Source organism: Lethenteron reissneri, chromosome 21, assembly GCF_015708825.2.
Source record: "Lethenteron reissneri isolate LAM-NWPU_2019-01 chromosome 21, ASM1570882v1, whole genome shotgun sequence".
NCBI lineage: Eukaryota > Metazoa > Chordata > Hyperoartia > Petromyzontiformes > Petromyzontidae > Lethenteron > Lethenteron reissneri.
Genome location: NC_083799.1, coordinates 6,031,470 through 6,050,408, shown reverse-complemented (window position 1 = coordinate 6,050,408; position 18,939 = coordinate 6,031,470). Strand labels below are relative to the sequence as shown.

General features: G+C 44.5%; 1 protein-coding gene across 1 annotated transcript in view; it reads left to right on the top strand.

Moving 5' to 3' along the window:
• Positions 1-18,361, top strand: part of LOC133345129 (potassium voltage-gated channel subfamily H member 8-like) — a 147,210-nt gene extending 128,849 nt beyond the window's left edge. Inside the window, 4 exon segments of the mRNA XM_061555625.1 lie at positions 10,095-10,582; positions 14,074-14,171; positions 14,647-14,735; positions 16,751-18,361. Coding sequence (XP_061411609.1) covers positions 10,095-10,582; positions 14,074-14,171; positions 14,647-14,735; positions 16,751-17,464 — 1,389 coding nt within the window. The 3' untranslated portion in view covers positions 17,465-18,361.
• Positions 18,362-18,939: the final 578 nt, after the last annotated feature.

The window sequence follows — 18,939 nt, the reverse complement described above, 5'->3', positions numbered from 1 at the left end:
GACTAAGCCCTGCCTTTGGCCACACCCCTCCTGGAACCTTCCCAAACGTTCCAGAGGCTTCCCTGGTGGAACCGCCTCTCACCTTTCCCCTAGATGTAAACCCCACTATGGATAAGAATGGACTGTAGAATTAATATATATGCCCCCCTGATAATCCAGGCGATGGCGCTCTCATTACACCTGTTTACCCAGAACTTGGGAAACGAGTAGATGGAAGGGAATTCCAAAGTTGGGCAATACGAGGAATAAAGCAGAAAGTGAAGTGTTCTGACCTGCTATGTGGTGGTTGAACTCTGACCTGCTGTGTGGTGGTTGAACTCTGTATGGATGAGACAGCCAGTCTGGTAGTCCAGGTCCTCAACATGGGTGAAGGAATCAATGAGTGACGTTTATGGGAATAGGAGTAATAGGTAGTAGCCATTGAATAGTGACAGGGAGGTGACCTACTGCTGGGGAGCGAGTGACTGCAGTTTCACCGCCTGGCACACACGATGGTGACACCGATGCCAGAATGGGGGGAACGAGGTGCTGGTGAGCATCGCTGCCTACAGGTGACTTTGTTGTGGACGTTTGTCTTAATTCCCGTTCGCTCTGCAGTATCCGTTATATGCTGTACACAGACTAATAAAAGTTATAAATTCTGCAGTGCTGCAAAGATGCCGTCTGGCAGAGTGCCTTCCAAGGTCAGCAGGAATAATGAATGTGACAGAGACGAATGTGCCATTGAGGTCCAAAAAGAGACCTCCACATGTGTAATGAGAGTTATAAATAGTTTACGGGGACAGAATGTGTCAATGCGGTGACAGACAGACCAATGGCCATTGATCTCGAAACTTGCTGCGTGCGTTGTTGTGGAGCCTTAAAAGTCATACAAATTTTACTTGAGCAACATAAATAATTGTCACTTTCTGCAGGAGTACGTGTAAGATTGATAATGGCTGGATTAAATTTATTTTGGTTCAGAAGACCTCATAATGGTCAGGTCAAAGCCAGAATGACTGACTTTACGAGAGATGAGCCAGCATCACGAGCATCTTGAATTTGTATCGATGCAGTCACCCGTGATGTAACCGAGTTCCCAAGCGTATTGACTTGATTGTGGCAGCATGGATACCGACATGCACAAAAACGTACCTGACTATGGAAATATAGTTTCCATTTTAATGTGTCTGTTCACAGCGCTTAGCGTAATATGAATTTACAAATACATAAAAAGATAACCACAAATACGTCTTCCCGCATAAATAAAACTGTCAGTCCCATCAGACTTGCACACTACTCTTTCATAACAACGTTGAAGCAGGCAAAGTCTGGACTAGTTTCTACCTTCTGGTTCTCATCAGCAGAGTCAGGCCCATTAAATAAATGCTATTATTTTGGCCGGTGATATAGGCAGGAGCCTTCAATGTTAGCTTTGAGTCCCGTCAGCATACAAGTAACAGTGTCTACAAGTTCATTGTGCGCCGTGGCGGAGCCAGTAAATAAGTAATCAGACAAATGTGTGCGTCTGTCTGCATAAAAAATGAATTAGCTTTGTGGTAATTTTCCTGAGCACTGCCTGACTCGTTGCGACACCCTTGCCGACTAGGGGAATTCTAAAATCTCATTTGGACCAAATATGATATAACTGGTGTTAGCAGAAAAAAATCACCTAAATATTATACTTGTGTTATCAGAAAATATTTCACAATATCTCTGCAAATGGTAGATACGCGAATATCATGTAAGTGCAGTAGAGGCGATCGAATGAAGTTCAGAGAGTGCAACGTAGATACGTAGCTCCTATTGCAACAGCTGGAGGAGGCCTTCAGCCAGTAATGGATTGCGTTATTGCGAATGAAAGGAGGCAGGAGTAGCCTAAGAAAGGAAATCCAGCAAGGAGAGTGCTGTGGGAAGAGGCATAGAATACGACTGTCACCACAAGGAGAAAACGGTATGCAACAAACATGGCAGTGAATTGCTGGGTGTCCATGAAATATTGTTCATTATTAAATAACTATAATTAAACATCAGTTTGAGCTAGGTCAATAAACCCCAAATTATGAGGATTTTTTTGTGTATATTAGTTTCTAAATTATCATTGATCTTAATAATTAAAAAGAGGTTAAAGTGATTTTTCTTCTCAAATGGACGGTGCTGATCTCCTGTTTACAGTCCTGACTGAGCCAGCGGTGGAAATTCCCCGATCCCATGGCAGGAGCGAGTTTATTCACAAAACAACCACTGCATGACCTCCTCCCAAAATGGTACTTATTTTATCGACTCCATAGTAATGATGGGCAATATTTGAACTCGTTACCTTCTCATTGCGAGCTGCTCACTTGACCGTTGAGCCACCTGGCTGGTTATAGAATGGTTATATAATGGTGTATATAATCATTATATAATTTAGTACGCAACATATGATTAATTAATATTATTTGGGTCTTTCGGTAAAGCCATGTAGATAGCAAAAAAATATTAATTGTTATTATTGCAGACGGTATGAGTGCACACATCACCGAACAATCACTAAGGGCGATTAGGGAGACCTTGGCCCATGGCTGATGATGATGATGAAGATATTTCAGTACCTTCATTCAACTGCACAGGTGTATGCAAGGAATAACACTGAAAGATAGAAAAGGGAACACAATGAATCAGATAACCAATGAGAAGTTAGAGATTTAATTTTGACTGTCCAAAAGACTAAATGGACTTACGTGTGGACCCATTTCTGGAAGGGATGATGGCCGATGGACCAGTCTGGTGACAGAGGAGTCATCTCAAGTGCAGAAGTTGGATGCATCATTAGACCACGAGAAATGGCGATGACGTGGGGATGCCTTCGTCTAGCAGTGGATAGATCATGGCTATTGCTGCTGCTGATTTATAATGATGCATATACAGCTTAATTATAAATTCATGTGCTAGTTACTCTTAGGTTCTTTCGGTAAAGTTACGTAGGTATAAAATAAAATAAATCACAACGTTTCGATTGCAACACAAGCAATCATCAATAGGTGGGAAAACCACAGCAATATAATTTTTTGCTGAAGTGGAAGAGACAGCTGCCGCGGTAAGAGGTTATATAGGTAAGAAAGGGGGGAGAGAGGGGGGTAGGGGAGAGCTGCGTGGATGCTAGGAGAGGGACGTGAGGCTGGGGGGGGGAGAAGTGGGCGGGGCTGGAAATGGGAGGCCGAGAGAGCTGGGGATGGGGGGGAGTTAACTCGGAAAAAAATTAACCCGTAAAAACAAAGTTTTTCACTATAAATCCTTTATATGTGTGGCGGCTAGAGTCCTCTCGTCCTCTGGCTTGAGATGGCTGCCACCTATGGGTCAGATGATTGCCTGCCACCATTAAGCAATTGGTAATTACATATATTTTTTTTCCTAAAAAGTGTAAAATTTTGGAAAATAATTTTCACGAAAATTAATTGTCACGCATAACGAGTCTGTGTGCAAAATGTCAGCTCGATTGGATCACGGGAAGTGGGTAAAAAACCGACCGAAAGATTTGCACGGTCGTAAGCGCGCAAGCAAGCAAGTGAACTTAATATAAAGGATTTAATAAACCCGTAAAAACAAAGTTTTTCATTATAAATCCTTTATATGCGTGGCATTGTGGCGGCTAGAGTCCTCTCGTCCTCTGGCAGCATTAAACAATTGGTAATTAAATATTTTTAAAAAATTCCTTAAACAGTGTAAATTTTTGGATAAAATTTTTCACGAAAATGCATTGTCACGCACAACGAGTCTGTGTGCAAAATGTCAGCTCGATTGGATCACGGGAAGTTGGTTAAAAAACGACCTAACGATTTGCACGGTCCTAAGCAAGCAAGCGAACTTAATATAAAGGATTTAAAAATGATTTGAATCGTACAGAAATTACATTTATAACACATATCAGTGGAAAAATCGTAATATTTATTTGATTTAATTTTTTTTTCGTAACAACTATTTTCATTGGAGTATGACAGGTGAGGTTCTGCCTCCCCTGCCTCTCCTGACCCGCACGTCCCTGCGACACGCAACAGCCTATTCTTGCCAATGACGTGACCGGATCTTTCTAGTCCACTGTGAAGCAGTTGGTGTGTATTCTGACGGTGAATTTTTTTTTCAGTTTAATTTATTAGGATTTACCCTGTGAGCCATTCGGCTCTTGATCAGTGCGGCTGCGGCAAGCGGCGAACGGAGTACCGCTCGGCTCCGCCGCCACCACTACCCGACATGTTGTGACAGCACCCGGAGGGGTATCCACACACAGAGTGTTGAGACAGAGGTCCTCAATATGTCTCACCGTGACTTAACGCCGTGCTTATTATCTTTGTTTAGGGCGAATACGTAAATCAAAACTGTGAAATAACAACTTACGTTAAGTAGCGTTAACATCACCCTTTCTAAAATAGTAAATGTCCCCACTTTATTGAAATGAGTACATTAAACCCTTAATATTAGCGGGTTTTATTATTGCAGTAATAGGTTTTTTTTACCCTTTCAACTGGTACAAAACTGACAACTTTATACAAGGGATCATGTTTATACCTTTATACAAGAGATCACCTTTATACAAGGGATCAACTTCAAGGACAGTGCATATCATTATCATTATCAGAGTTGTTTCTTTTTGTTTGCATTTTGACTGCTTGTGTTGTGGTTATTGAAAACATGATCCCTTGTATAAAGGTGTCAGTTTTGTACCAGTTGAAAGGGTAAAAAACCTATTACTATATTTTGTCACTGGTAAAGCAGGTCTCATAGTGTAAATGTTTATTATTGCAGTTTCGCGTATTCGCGAAGAATTTAGTGCGGTGCCGTTTGAAATTCTCGGGGTTGTAATATTTGCGGCCGTAGCACGCTACTCTCCGACACGCACTGCCCCCCGTACGTTGCTAACGCACGGGAACGGCGTGGATCGTGAGACCGTGGGAGCCCTCGCACACGACTCCACCCGCCTCTCGTTCCGCCTCTGTCCGCCGCAGCGCTCGTTCCACGCGAGCGCTCTCCCTCCACAGTTTTTTGAAATTCCGTACCGGGTAATTTTCGTTCATTTATTTCTTCACCGGACAGTGCTTGGAACTTTTAAAATATATAAATACTTAATGGTGCAGCTGTGCCTGGTGAAAACACAATTTCGCGAGGGCTGATGGGAGAATCTCAGTGCTCCACTGTCGTTTTCTTTATCCCTCGTATATACTGGTTTACGATCAGCTACGTGCACATCTGTTGCCTAATTTTCATGTCACTTTGTACACGGTGTGTTTGTGTATGCGTAAGGCTTTTCCGAAATATAAAACTGCCCTTTATTATGGGAGCGACCGTGAGAGATGTAGACATAAGCATTTCAGCAGGGAGCCGTAACTTTTAGGCATCGCCCTTTTTTTTGTATAAAGCTATTTCGGCAAATAAGGGCCATATAGTACAATCCTTGCAAGAGTTGACAGAAATGATTTTCAAATGATTGCACGCAAGCGGTAAAAATGCAGACGCAGGCAGGGGGCCGTGTCACGAGAAGCGGCGGCCTCGTCAGATGCGCGCAGCTCGCCGTGCGGGCTCGTTGCGTGTCGGAGATGAAAATCGTTAAGGCCACCACCGGGTTCATGCTGACGGCACACGGGGGGGGGGGGGGGCTCATTTACGAACCAAGAATTGCGCCGCACCGAATGCTCGCCCGTCCTCCCTCCCTCACTCGCTCGTTCCACCACAGCCTCCGCACGAGCGGCCACATTATCGAGTCATTGATTCCGAAGCTCCCAGTGTCTTTTACGGCTCTCTCACCGAGTTGTTTTTTTAACGTTTCAGCAGCATGAAACGCATTCGCGAAATAAAAAAAAAAAGCTTTTCATTGCATTTCACGAGCCACCGTTTAATAAAGGTGGTCTATCTCCATTATCTCCATATATCTAAAAGGCAAAGTTGTGAATATGTGTCTGTTCAAAATGTTTAGCGCACTTCCAGACATGCAACAAACTGGAAATTTGCCATGTGGGTTTTGGGGTGGGGGGGGAGCTGAATAATGCATATATTTTTGCACAGCAAGTGAGCTGTGACGTCAAATCTGTCACGTGACCCGCGCACGTGGAAGCTTCACGCATTGTAGTGTAGTGGGTAGCGCGCTGTGCTACGAACCCGGCGACCCGAGTTCAATTCCCACTCACGGCCACCACCGGTGACGATTATTTGAACCGGTCTTAGGCCTCCCCTAGGTCGTCTCAGCCTCAAACGAGTAACTGGTGTGGTGTGTGAACATCGCCACTGGGGAGACAAAGGCGGCCGGGCGTGGTGAATCCAAGTCCCGGGCGAAGCCGGTAGTATAGCTCGTAGTTAATAAAATACAAACTATTACACCCACGCAGACATTTTCTGCTTTGTATCTCGCTGGGTAAGTTTGAATTCTATCTATGAGCAGGTGAGAGTAGCGCTAAAGCAGGGAGTACTTGGCACTTCCTCCCCCTTTATACTAAATCCGCAATCAATGCAGCCATCCCATAATCCTCCACAATTCACCACAATCAGCTTGCACAGCTTAATCACGGCTGTTTCATTCGGGAGGCTTAAAGTCCGTTTATAGTCCGTAGTAAAGCACTTGCCATCGTATGTTTGAACAAAGCTTCCCGATGTTTAAAAAAGTACGTAGCAATGCAAGGATGCTTAAGAAAGCATAACACTTATCTTGCTATCGTATCAATCTTTGCACGGGATTTATTTTGATACAAATCCCCCCACAGCAATTATGGTACCGGCTTTAAGATGTTGTAGCATAACTGCATGAACTCGTTGTGAATGACGAGGGAGTTTCCATCAACGCCCAACAGTTTCAGGACTGATAATTGGTTCTTTACCCTTCTATCTGGCAACAAAACTGACACCTTTTTGCAAGGAGTCATGTTTGCATAGACCGCAATACCTGCAGTCGGTCTATGCAAACATGACTCCTTGCAAAAAGGTGTCAGTTTTGTTGCCAGATAGAAGGGTAAAGAACCAATTATCATATTTTTACTGGCAAATGAGGTCCCCATAGTGTAGTTTCAGGACTATTTAACGTAAATACTTATTTGCGGTATGAATGACAGTAGGAGTAATGAATGACCGTGTGTGTATATACTGTATATTTAACTGGTCTCTTGAAAATGCCAGCTGACACTAAGTCTGGCTTTCCTGGGTAAATATAGGACTGTATTAGCGACATATAAAGAGGTAGCACAGGGCAAATTGATTGTGTGGTGTCTAAAAAGGCAACAACTCAATTAAAACACGCTTAATAGATAGAACTAATTAAGTTAGGCTATTATTTTACAATTATTGCACTGATTACACAAAATTAATCAACTGCAACTGAATTGATCGCCTTCTGATTTGGCGCAGATTAGGAGGGATGAGAGAGCTGGGGAAGTGAGGGAAGATGAATTCGTGTTGACGTAGCAGAGGAATCATCCGTTGGTATAGGATGTGTATTTAACATCTAACCACTGCACTTAATCAAAACACCAACACTTAATCGAAGGGTCATTCTGATGTCCATGATTAAGATAACAAATTGCAATATATAATCTCACGTATTGGATTTTAAATTGGCTTATTTTGCATTGAATTGCATTTTCTCTATACAACTCCTCTCCAATGTGTACACAGTCGGGTTGCACCGCATGTAGTTTGACGTGATGTCCAACGTTTCTCTCCACGCGTTCGGGAACTTAATAGAGGCACTCCCTTTCCTTCCTTGATTCGAAAGCATTCTCCCCGTTGCTGCTGGCGCTGCCGATTTTGTCGGACACTGAGGAAATCCTCGGACAACCTCATGCCGAACAACAGGCGGTTGGGATAATGTGTTGGAGAGCTCTACATAGCACGGCCACTACAACATACGGAGTCGTAAATAATGGTGCTTATTTAGTGTTTTGTAAAAAAAAAAATCTTCCCTAGGACGTTAAATTTGTTTCCCTACAGAAATTGCTATGAAAGGGGTTTATGTTGTAATATTTTATTTAAATTGGCTTGTCAATATGTTTTAATATTATTTCATGTTGTTTTCAGATTTTTCTTTCGCATGGGATTTCCCCTACCCCCCACTGTAAAATGCTTTCAACCCAGTCTGTCTTTCAAAGCAGACTTGCGTTGTCAATTACTTTCAACTTAATATAAAGGACATCTATCTTTAGCAGTCTATAAATATCTAATTCATTGTATCTGATCGTCAAATTGGGGAACAGTGCCACAGTAATTAGCGCACTGTGCTATGAACCCGGAAGCTTGAGGTTTATTCTGTACCACGAAAAACATTGGTGATGAGAGATGTTTGAACCCATCCTATGCCTCCCACTTCACAATTCTCACTGGCCAACCTGGTAAACTCCCGTGCCGATTCTGGGCCACATTTTAAATAAAAAACTAAATTATTTTGGGGTTTTTTGCAGCCTCCTTTGTGTTGTATCTCATGGTTTTCAGTCTCGTTTATACAGTTGTTTACGCCATTAGCCTAATATAACAAATAGCGTTTCGTTGTCACATGAAGGGCATCACGCCTATATAATTGATTCTGACATGCGCACAATTCGATGCATGTATCTTGAGCATATTCATCGAATTTTAATTATAATTTTTATCAATGCATCATTAACACCCCCGATATCTATCGAGTGTTTTCATGTTTTTGTTGGCAAGTGTGGCACTGGCAGGCAACTCCAGTGCTCCCAATTGCATCTTGTCACGTCCCGTCGCATCACGGGAATCGCGCCTCCGCCAGGCACACATGCGTCCGAGTGCATTACCGCGCCTTCGTGTGCTCAGTGAGCGCCATGTCACATTCATGTGAAGAACGGTGACTTGCATGAAGATGCCTTTTCACAGGCCGTTTCACCCCCAGCTTTCCTTGGGTAGGATGGGGAAGTAGAGGGAAGTTGTAGAAATAAAAACTGACGATGTACTGATTTATGTAAACCTTGTTTTGAGAAATGACAAAATATGACAATGTATGTGTTTATAATAATATATTTTTAGATATTCCGCGGGTTTATCCGGATTGTGCTATTAGAAATCAAATAATTCAATCAGAACTCTTGCAGAGCAGCCGAACCCTCCGTGCCAGAATGCGGCCCATGGAAACGGATGTCACAGAGATGCCTTCACGTGACCGTTTATCCACACTCGGGGGCAGTACTTTTTCTCCCGCCCTGCTACGGAGGAATGCTCTTTGCGTACAACCAAATCTATATTTTTAATTCTCAGAGCTAAAATTGAAGGAAACATTTTTGAGAAAAGCATACAAAAATTAACTTGCAAGTGGCTGACGCGAGTGATGGTGAGAGGAGTGGTGTCCTGAAAGCTGCTGCTGCCCCGAGCCATCCCTTTGCGTCTCGGGCTCTGGAGCCTCTCGTTCCAGCCAACGTGTTGCAGCATCACAGCTGACTGCCGAGTGGCTGGGACACGCATACCTATTTAATGCAATAGCTCTCTCCGTCTTTGTCTGTAATGGGGAGGGGGAGGGGGCATGATAACTTTCGTAAAGTTGATCCAATATGAACCAAACTTGAGTGTAAAGTTGTGTTGCTATTATGGACTTACCTTCGGGAAAGGTGGTCAAACTAATCAAACTAGCTATCTGAACCCTTTCGTCTCATTGTGACCTATGCCTGGTACAAGCGCTACTGCTTTTATTGGAGATTGAAATACTTTAGCGCACAAACATAAGCTGGAAAGGTTTGCAGAATCCAAGCGTCTGCATGATTTTTCTTTTCTTTGGTGCCAATCTTCTTACATGACCACACCATAGGAGCGCTACGTTCCTCAATTATTTCGATCATTTCAATTCACATTGCCCATGATGGAATATTATTAAATTAAATGTAATGTAATCTTGAGAAAATCGGAAATTTGGATCACAGGGATGGTGTCATATTACATCTGAAATATTCTCCATGAGCACGGATATACAGTAGTTAATGCACCTTGGAGCACAGAGTGTTCACAAAGGCTTCAGTGGGCAGTTGTTGTTTTAAGAGTTGACGGATGTTTTTTTATTAATTAGATATTTTTATTAATGCGGGAACATCTCGTCTGCAAGCGTGTCCGGAATGTAACTGAAATTTGTGCACCCGCTGTTTCCACCGGCGGCACAGGCCAGCTGCGAGATCAACGGTGACATTCCCGCACGGTTGCCCTCGATCCAGGAGGACAAGGAGGAAGAGGAGGAGGAGGACGACGACGATGACGGTGGCCCCGACGAGCACACTCCGCTGTCAGCCAACTCGAGCAGCAGTGGCTGCAGTGTCCATGCGTCCTTCACACCGCGACCGTCCCCGCGCCCGTCAACACACGGCCTCTCACCTCGTGCGACCTCCCCTCCACACGGCGGCAGCACTTTCATCCGCACGACGATGGCCACGATGGGCGTCACGCACCCATCGGAGTACCCCAGCCGCGGGGGTGGCCTGGGCATAATGCAACCCCACGACAGGAGGTTCCCCATGCGGAGCCGAGCGTTCGGCGTGAGTGCGCCGGAATGCGCTGGGCGGGCGGCGAGGCCGGAGGTCGAGGAGCCGGGGCACTGGGGCGGCCTGCAGCTGTCGGCGCAGGGTCTCGGTCACGCTCAGCCGCTCAGCCCCAGGTGAGTCCGCGCAGGTGGAGCTCGGCAAAGTGCATCTCGGCCAACATTGCTGTCACTTTAAACGTCGTCTGTCGTTCCAAGCGGTGAACCCCGGAGAGTTTAAGCCCTGGTTAAAGGGGCCAGACCTATGATCAAGTCGCCCAGAATGTCCTGATGGTACTTAGATAGGTGATGATGACCACACAACAGGTTGGTATAGGTTGCAGGCCTAGATGGTGGGCAGCAGAGACCGTGCCGCAAATCTATTTGTTTTTCTGTCCTGTACTTCGATGCTGCCTGCCTTCAGCAACCCGTACTAACTTGTGTGGTGAAGTATAATCAATTATTATACCTGACAAAGGAAACATCTGTAATTACATATGAAATGACCGAAATTAAGAGGCACTCACCCCAAGCCAATGTGCAGCCAAACTGGATTTCGAAAAGTAGGCCAAGGCCTCCTATTGGGCAGGAGGCAGAGTTTGAAAAGATTGCAGGAAGGATTTAAACGGGGAAAGGTGGGAAACAGAAGTGGAACCCGGAGGCGACGGTTGGGAATCGTTGGAGGAGAAGGCCAGGGGATTGCCTGTGGTACAAACAGAGGGAAAGTTCGAGAAAGGGGGCTCGAGAAGAATAAAAGGGGAGAGCACGAGGAGAGGGGATGTTCGAGGGAAGGGACGAGCTAAAATAAAGAGGCTCCGAGTTGACAGTCGTCGGTGTATTATCACATACAGTGAGGGAAAAAGTATTTGATCCCCTGCTGATTTTGTACGTTTGCCCACTGACAAATAAATGATCAGTCTATAATTTCAATGGTAGGATTACTTGAACAGTGAGAGACATAATAACAATAACAACAACAAAATCCAGAAAAACGCATGTCAAAAATGTTATAAATTGATTTGCATATTCTTAGGTTTTTTCGGTAAAGTCACGTAGGTAAAAAAATAAAATTAATAAAAGTAAATGAAAATAAAAATCACGACGTTTCGGAGGCAACACAAGCTTCCGTCTTCAGGTGGAACCGTCACAGCCCGACAGCTGTATCAAGTAAATTAGAGATTGCAGGAGATACCACTCCGTATATATAATGGTTGAGGGGGGGGGGCCAGGAATGGCCAACTTTTTAAATCCTTTATATTAAGTTCGCGTGCTTGCTTGCTTGCTTGCTTAGGACCGTACAAATCTTTCGGTCGTTTTTTAACCCACTTCCCGTGATCCAATCGAGCTGACATTTTCCACACAGACTCGTTGTGCCAGACAATTATTGTTCGTGAAAAAAATTCCCAAAATTTTACACTTTTTAGGCAAAAAAATTTTATTTTACATTCAAATAGAACGCATTCGTGGCTTTGGCTGAACGTCAGAGTGTAAGAGCCCAGAGCGTAACCCCTCCACAGGCCGTGGTGGAGTAGCGCAGTTGGTAGCGCCCTCGCTTCCCATGCCAAAGGTCGCGGGATCGATCCCCTCGTCCTCCACAGGCGAATATATTTTTAAATCCTTTATATAAAGTTCGCTTGCTTGCTTAGGACCGTGCAAATCTTTCGCTCGTTTTTTAACCCACTTCCCGTGATCCAATCGAGCTGACATTTTCCACACAGACTCGTTGTGTGTGACAATTAATTTTCGTGAAAAAAAATCCAAAATTTTACACTGTTTAGGGAAAACAAATTAAATATTTAATTACCAATTGCTTAATGGTGGCAGACAATCATCTGACCCATAGGTGAGACGAGAGGACTCTAGCCGCCACGCATATAAAGGATTTATAGTGAAAAACTTTGTTTTTACGGGTTTGCTTGTTATTATTATGGTAAGGTGCAGTTTGAGACTATGAATAGACTGCATAACAAAAGACTGAGCCTTTATTATGGAGAGGATCGATTTGTGACTACGCCTAGCCTACATAACAAAAGTGTGAAAAAGAAAGCTAAACCTGGTAGAAAGCTAAACCTGGTAAAACAAAACTGGCTGTCCATCAGTAACCTGCAATCGTTTTCTGCCAAATAAGATGGTCCAAATAAGTGTAGTTAAATCTTTTTTGCATGGTTAATCACATCTTTACAATGATTAAAGGTGTGGATTGAGACTATGAATAGACTGCATAACAAAAGACTGAGCCTTTATTATGGATAGGTTTGGTTTGTGAATACGCCTGGCCTACATAACAAAAGTGTGAAAAAGAAAGCTAAACCTGGTAGAAAGCTAAACATGGTAAAACAAAACTGGCTGTCTATCAGTAACCTGTAATAGTTTTCTGTCAAATAAGATGGTCCAAATAAGTGTAGTTAAATCTTTTTTGCATGGTTAATCACATCTTTCCAATGATTACTCAGTTTGTAACCATCATCACGGTTGAAATTATGACTGTGTTTGTATATTTGTATGGCTTCGTGTACAACCCTTTGATGGTAGCCAGGAGGTTTGCAGAGCACCTTGGTCTCGGAAAAGACAATTTCATGAGAGCCCACAGAGTTGTAGCAATGATCGGCAACGGCCGAAGAATCAGTTCTGCCGTGTTTCAGATCTGACTTGTGCTCGCGGACACGATCAGAAACATGACGTTTCGTTTCTCCAATGTAGCAATCACCACAACTGCAACTCAATTTGTAGACTCCAGGATACTGTAAGTCAGGAACGACATCCTTCACAGATGAAATCAGATCACGGATTATATGCACTGTACTGAATCGGAATTGGATCTTATGTTTGTTTAGAATTTTGGAGATCTTTTTGGTCACGCTTGCTATGTATGGTAACGTGATTATGGTTAATGGATTCCTGACGTTCAGAACCGGTATTCGAGTCTTTCATAACCATAGTACAGATACAACTGTTTGTGTATACATATTAGCACACAACACATATTTATACTGTAAATATTTCAGTTGTGATCATGCATCAATTCATTGATAAGCGCTGATTGTTCAGTTCACGCCATCTACATCCAAACTAAAACATTTTTTTTTATTTTGCCAGGTAAGGCCCACATCAAATTACATGTGTTAAGAATGTTTTGTTAAGAACGACTCTCAATCGGTATGATGGATTTATGTGACCCCTGCAGCCACGAGTGGCTGCTATATTCACCGCATTTTTAATAAGAAAAGGAAAAAAAGACTTGCGTGAAAAAATCAAATCGAGATTTGGAATCATGACAATTTAGCGCATTGTCGGGGGGTTAGATCTTAAACTTCTAATATATCAGTTAGCACAGTGCACATTTCTGTGCAGCGTGAAAAATTACAACAAATAAGTGGTCAGCGCCAACAGTCTTTCCTCGTATACCCAGGGGGTTAGAGCTAGAGCGGTACGCACGATAGGCAAATGCAGATCGTATCGTTACTCATTCTGATAAATATTTAACATTGGTTTAAAGTTCATTTAATGTTCACCAAGTCGTGCCTTGCCCCTCTCCCCCTGAGTTGTTATTTGCCCCCGTTCAGACAAACTCAATCTGCTGCTGCTCTGCTTGGAATAAATAAGCACCTCCACTTCTCTCCCCCTCGCAGGGTTGTTGATGGCACTGAGGACACAGGAAGCTCCCAGAGGGTCAGGGGGTCAGCCAGCTTCACGGATGTCGCCATCGTCGCCGCCACACCCGCGAGCGGTATTTAGCTCCAAATCCTCTCTACTGTGCTCTCGGGTTGTTACCGAGCGTTGTTCGGCACAGTGTCCCAACATTTCGCTCCGCGTGCTGCGAGTTCAGTTCCTCAAGAAGCTCCCAGCATGTTGAGCAAAAACCGATAACAATCCAGATTATTATAAATATTACACGTGTAAGATAACGGTAACTGCAACACTCTATTGTTGCCTTTTTAATTCACAAAAAGAACGTGTATAAAAAATGTATTGCAATATATAGCACTTTAACAGTCAACTGCTGGATGAAGGATGTTTGGCTGAACTTCATCACACTGGTCAGTGCTGGGAGGAAGCACAGAACTGGTTCAGATGACACTCGGGTCTTGAGACTTGGTTAAATAAAGGACATTGTTTCGATGATTATACATTCCTTGTGCCAGTTGTGAGGACCGTCGTAGTCATGAACAGTGTCCCGTCAGCATGCTATCTTGCATTTGCAGGGTTTCACCTCGCTGCACAACAACCCCATGCCAGGGGTTCATCGGATCTCGAGGAAAACCGGCAGAGCATAAACCGGCTCAACGAGCAGGTAGAGTTATAGGGAGCCTATTGTGCCCCTCCCTCACTCCCCCACCACCACCCTCACGCCAGATCTTGGCAGATTGGGACTCACCCCTGCCTACATCTGAGCTCTCATCTCACTCTGCTCCGCAAACTCTACTACCTCTCCCCTCTCATCTCAGTTCTCCATGCACACACAATGCCACCGTTTTACAACAAGTGGCACTGTGTGAGTGTGAAGAGTGGGTGGCGAGGACTGAGGTAAGCGAAGGACTGTGAGGAATTGTGTTAGGGAATGGCAGTATATCAGACAGGGAAAGGAGGACTTCCCTCACAATCTAGATACTCAGCTGGGAGCCAAGGCAAACGTTGGTTTTATCTGACTTAATCGGGTTTGTGCCAGCTGTCAATTAGTGATGCGTTGCTTACAGGATTAATTACAGAGCACGTGTGTTTTTCTCATAAAAAATCAAAACCCATGTAGAGGCCGACCGAAACCGAAAGTAAACTGAAAGTAAAAAATTTACTTTCGGTCGAAACCGAAAGTTTACTTTTTGGCTTCGGCCGAAACAGAAACTATGCCGAAAGAGGCCATTTGCCCACTTTCGGTGCCGAAACCAAACCCGAATTTCGGTCGGCCTCTAGACGCTTCACAGACTCGCACGCACGCACACCCAAGCCCCCTCCTGCTGTGTGGAACCCATGTGGAGGAAGAGGAGGTGGGGTGGGATGGGGTCGTGGGAGTGTTGAATTGGATCTATATTCTTAGGTTTTTTCGGTAAAGTCACGTAAAAAATTTTTATAGAAGTAAAATAAAACAAAATAAAAAAATCACGACGTTTCGGAAGCAACGCAAGCCTCCGTCTTCAGGTGGAACCGTCTCAGCCACGACAGCTGTATCAAGTAAATGAGAAATCACAAGAAATACCACCCCGTATATATAATGGTTGAGGGGGGAAGGGCCAGGAACGGCACACTTTTTATTAATATGGTAAGGTGAAGCTTAAGACTATGAATAGACTGTTATATTTGAATTGGATCATTGAAGGGGTGGGTTGGTGTGTGTGTGTGGCTGGTGAGCGGATGAGTGAGTGAATGTGCGTGCGCGCGTATGCACACTGTTGGCATCAGCACGCTGCTATAATCTGCTCAGTGTGCTGTGCATGCGCGCGTCTGTGTGCTATGCGTGCGCCCGCGTGTGTGTGTGTGGTGCGTGCCTCGAGCTGCCTGTGAGAGCCCAGCCTCTGAGCCGCTCAAACAAAGGTGCTCCTGGTAGATTGCTGCTGCTGCGAGTGCTGGCTACGCGTGTGCTGCTTGCTGCTGCTGCTGCTCGCTAGTTTGGTGTATTTGGGGGGAAAGTTTTTTTTCTTATTATTCTTCGTCGTCTGTCTTATCCCCCCACCACCACCACACCCTCTCACCCCCATCCTTGCTTGAGTGTCTGCACTGCTTGCGATCGCCGGAGATAGTGAGGAGCGTCTGCTATCAACCACCGCCGCCGCCGCTGCTGCCCGGAGTCGCATGGTTTCGGCCGAAAATGAAACCAGACCGAAAGTTAAAAATTTACTTTCGGCCAAAAGTAAAAAATTTACTTTCGGCCGAAACCGAAACTATGCCGAAAGAGGCCATTTGCCAACTTTTGGCATCGAAACCGAAACCGAATTTTGGTCGGCCTCTAAACTCATGTATATTTCCATGTTTATGCGTTTGTGAAAGTGACACTCATGCAAGACGCAAAGTATATTATTTTGTGTGTATGTATAAGAGGGGCGAAGTGGCGATGCAATGCTTTGTACCCTGTACCATGGACCCTGACACCCGAGTTTGGTAGTGATATTCGAACTGGTCCTGGATGCCCTCTCCACCAACCAGCACTGGCCAAGCTTGGGGAAACATGGTCAAACAACCCCCAATACCAACTCAGCACGGGGAGGCCTTCATGCAGCAGTGGATTGACAAAGGGCTATAAACATATACGTAAGTATATTTGTATGAAAGATATTTGCGTATTGGTGTGCATATTGTGCGTTAATTCAATTCCAGATGGACAACATGTCGGGAGAGGTGTGCAGACTCAGCAGGGATATCAGGCACCTTTTGGAGATGCTCAGGCCTGTTCTAAGGTCAGGGCCTCCAGGCTGGACCGCGGGTGTTGTCGTTAGCTCGTTCAACGGAAACGGAGAAGACTCCACCGCGGGGCCAGAGCATCACCACCACGGACCCTCTTTCTCTCTCTTGGGCCACTGCGAGAGCGGAGAGGACAGATTTCTGCCCACTGGTTCAGAGTTCCAGCAGCAGCAACAGCAGGCATGCCTGCTGTCCAGCCGAGAGCGCGACAGACACGCCATTGAAGGGGTCAGCGTTTTCCCGGCTGATAGTGGCAATCCGGGCTCTCACACCATGCCCGGAGAAAACCTGCCAGGAGGAACGGCCTTGGAATCTGACGGCCAGGAGACTCGGGGTCAAGAGGTCAGCGTTAGAGCATTGCTTCTCCAAAGCGACGAGTCGTCACTCAGAACCAAAGGGAAGCCGCCCCCTGACTCGTCGAAGTGGCCTCAAGATGCTCCCAGTGGATCCAGCGACAGCCAAAGCCCTGAGAGTCGAGTGGGGGATGCAATTGCAAACACGGCCAATGCGGTGTCGATGTTGCACTCTGGTGACAGGGACACATTCTCTATGTGCGTGCTGAAAGGGCCTATGGGACACCAGGTCATCGACGTCGTCGAATTCGCCGATGAGGAGGGAACGAACGTGTAGAAAAAGCTATGCCAACGGGACGTTAACGCACGACAGCTATCCTGGCACTGCGAGAGATATGTGGGGCCTGGATTTTCTATCCAGCCAAGATTGCAAATATGTCATTTTGACCAAAGACTTTAACCTTTATTTTGCTAAGCTATCAATGTATGAAACACTGTAGAATCGGCACATTAACGAATGGAAGCAACTGCTCTGTGGGCAGCTGCTGCTTTGCCATGTAGTTGTAAAAGTGCTGAAAATGTAATGAATTATTTTAAATAACTTACTGTCCATTTTTTTTACCATGGTGACAAAACGGTTACAACATGGTGCTGCCAACGGCAGCCCTATGACACGTCTATTCATGGGGTGCTTCTGAAACCATGATAAGCTGGAACCTGCAACTTTTTAAGTTGCGTTGCAATTTATAAACATCTTCACGTAAATCCATTTGTACACTTAGTTGAAATAACAAACATCGGATGCAGGTTGTAGCTATTTTTTAATAACATTTAATAACATTTACATAATATCGATACACATCTATAAAATGTTTAATGGGAGGGAGGAGGGGTTTGCAACCATGTATGGAAAAGTGGTGGTCCAAAAGTTTTGGGAAGAAGATGACAGGTGCATCAACATCAAGCTATGCTTATGTCGACACATTCTTCAGTAATAATACACCAGAATAAGCACATTGATGCTGGGGTTTTGATTCGCCAGAAAGTACTTTCACCACAGAGATGGAGCGGTAAAATCAACAGATAGATTGTTGCATCTCAAGACCATGGGAGATTTCGATTTAAAGCGTTCGTGACTGCAGGCATTCATATTATTGGATCTTTCAGTAAAGTCACGTAGAAGGGAAATAATAAAATAATAAAAATGAAACAATACAATTCTCACGACGTTTCGGCCACAACACAAGCAGCCGTCCTCAGGCGAAGAACAGAGCTGTCGGAAAGACAGCGTCCTAATGTTTTTCCGACGGCCCTGTTCTTCACCTGAGGACGGCTGCTTGTGTTGTGGCCGAAACGTCGTGACAATTTTATTATGTTTTATTTTTATTATTTCCCTTCTACGTGACTTTACCGAAAGATCCAGGAATACCATGGGAGATGTTAACGGCTTGGGGAGGCTTTCATCCAGCAGTGGATAGATCATTGCCTACGATGATGATGAATCAAAGTTTGAACCTAATGTAACTGTGAATATATGCATAATTTTATTATCTAATTCTCAAATCACTTTGTAGCCACCTCATGTAGTATAAGAGTAAGACTGTTGCCCTGGCAGCAACAACACAAATTCCCCCTCTTCTTCGTTAAGTAAAAACAAATGTGCGGTCTTGTTTTCTGTTCTTTTAATCACACAGATATATAATGCAGTCTTTGTGTACATACTAGTGGCTTCTAAAGATTGTTTTTCACTCCACCCTGGAAAGTGGCCTTGTACTGAAAACAAAATCGGGTAGACCATCGTTTCTCAAACTC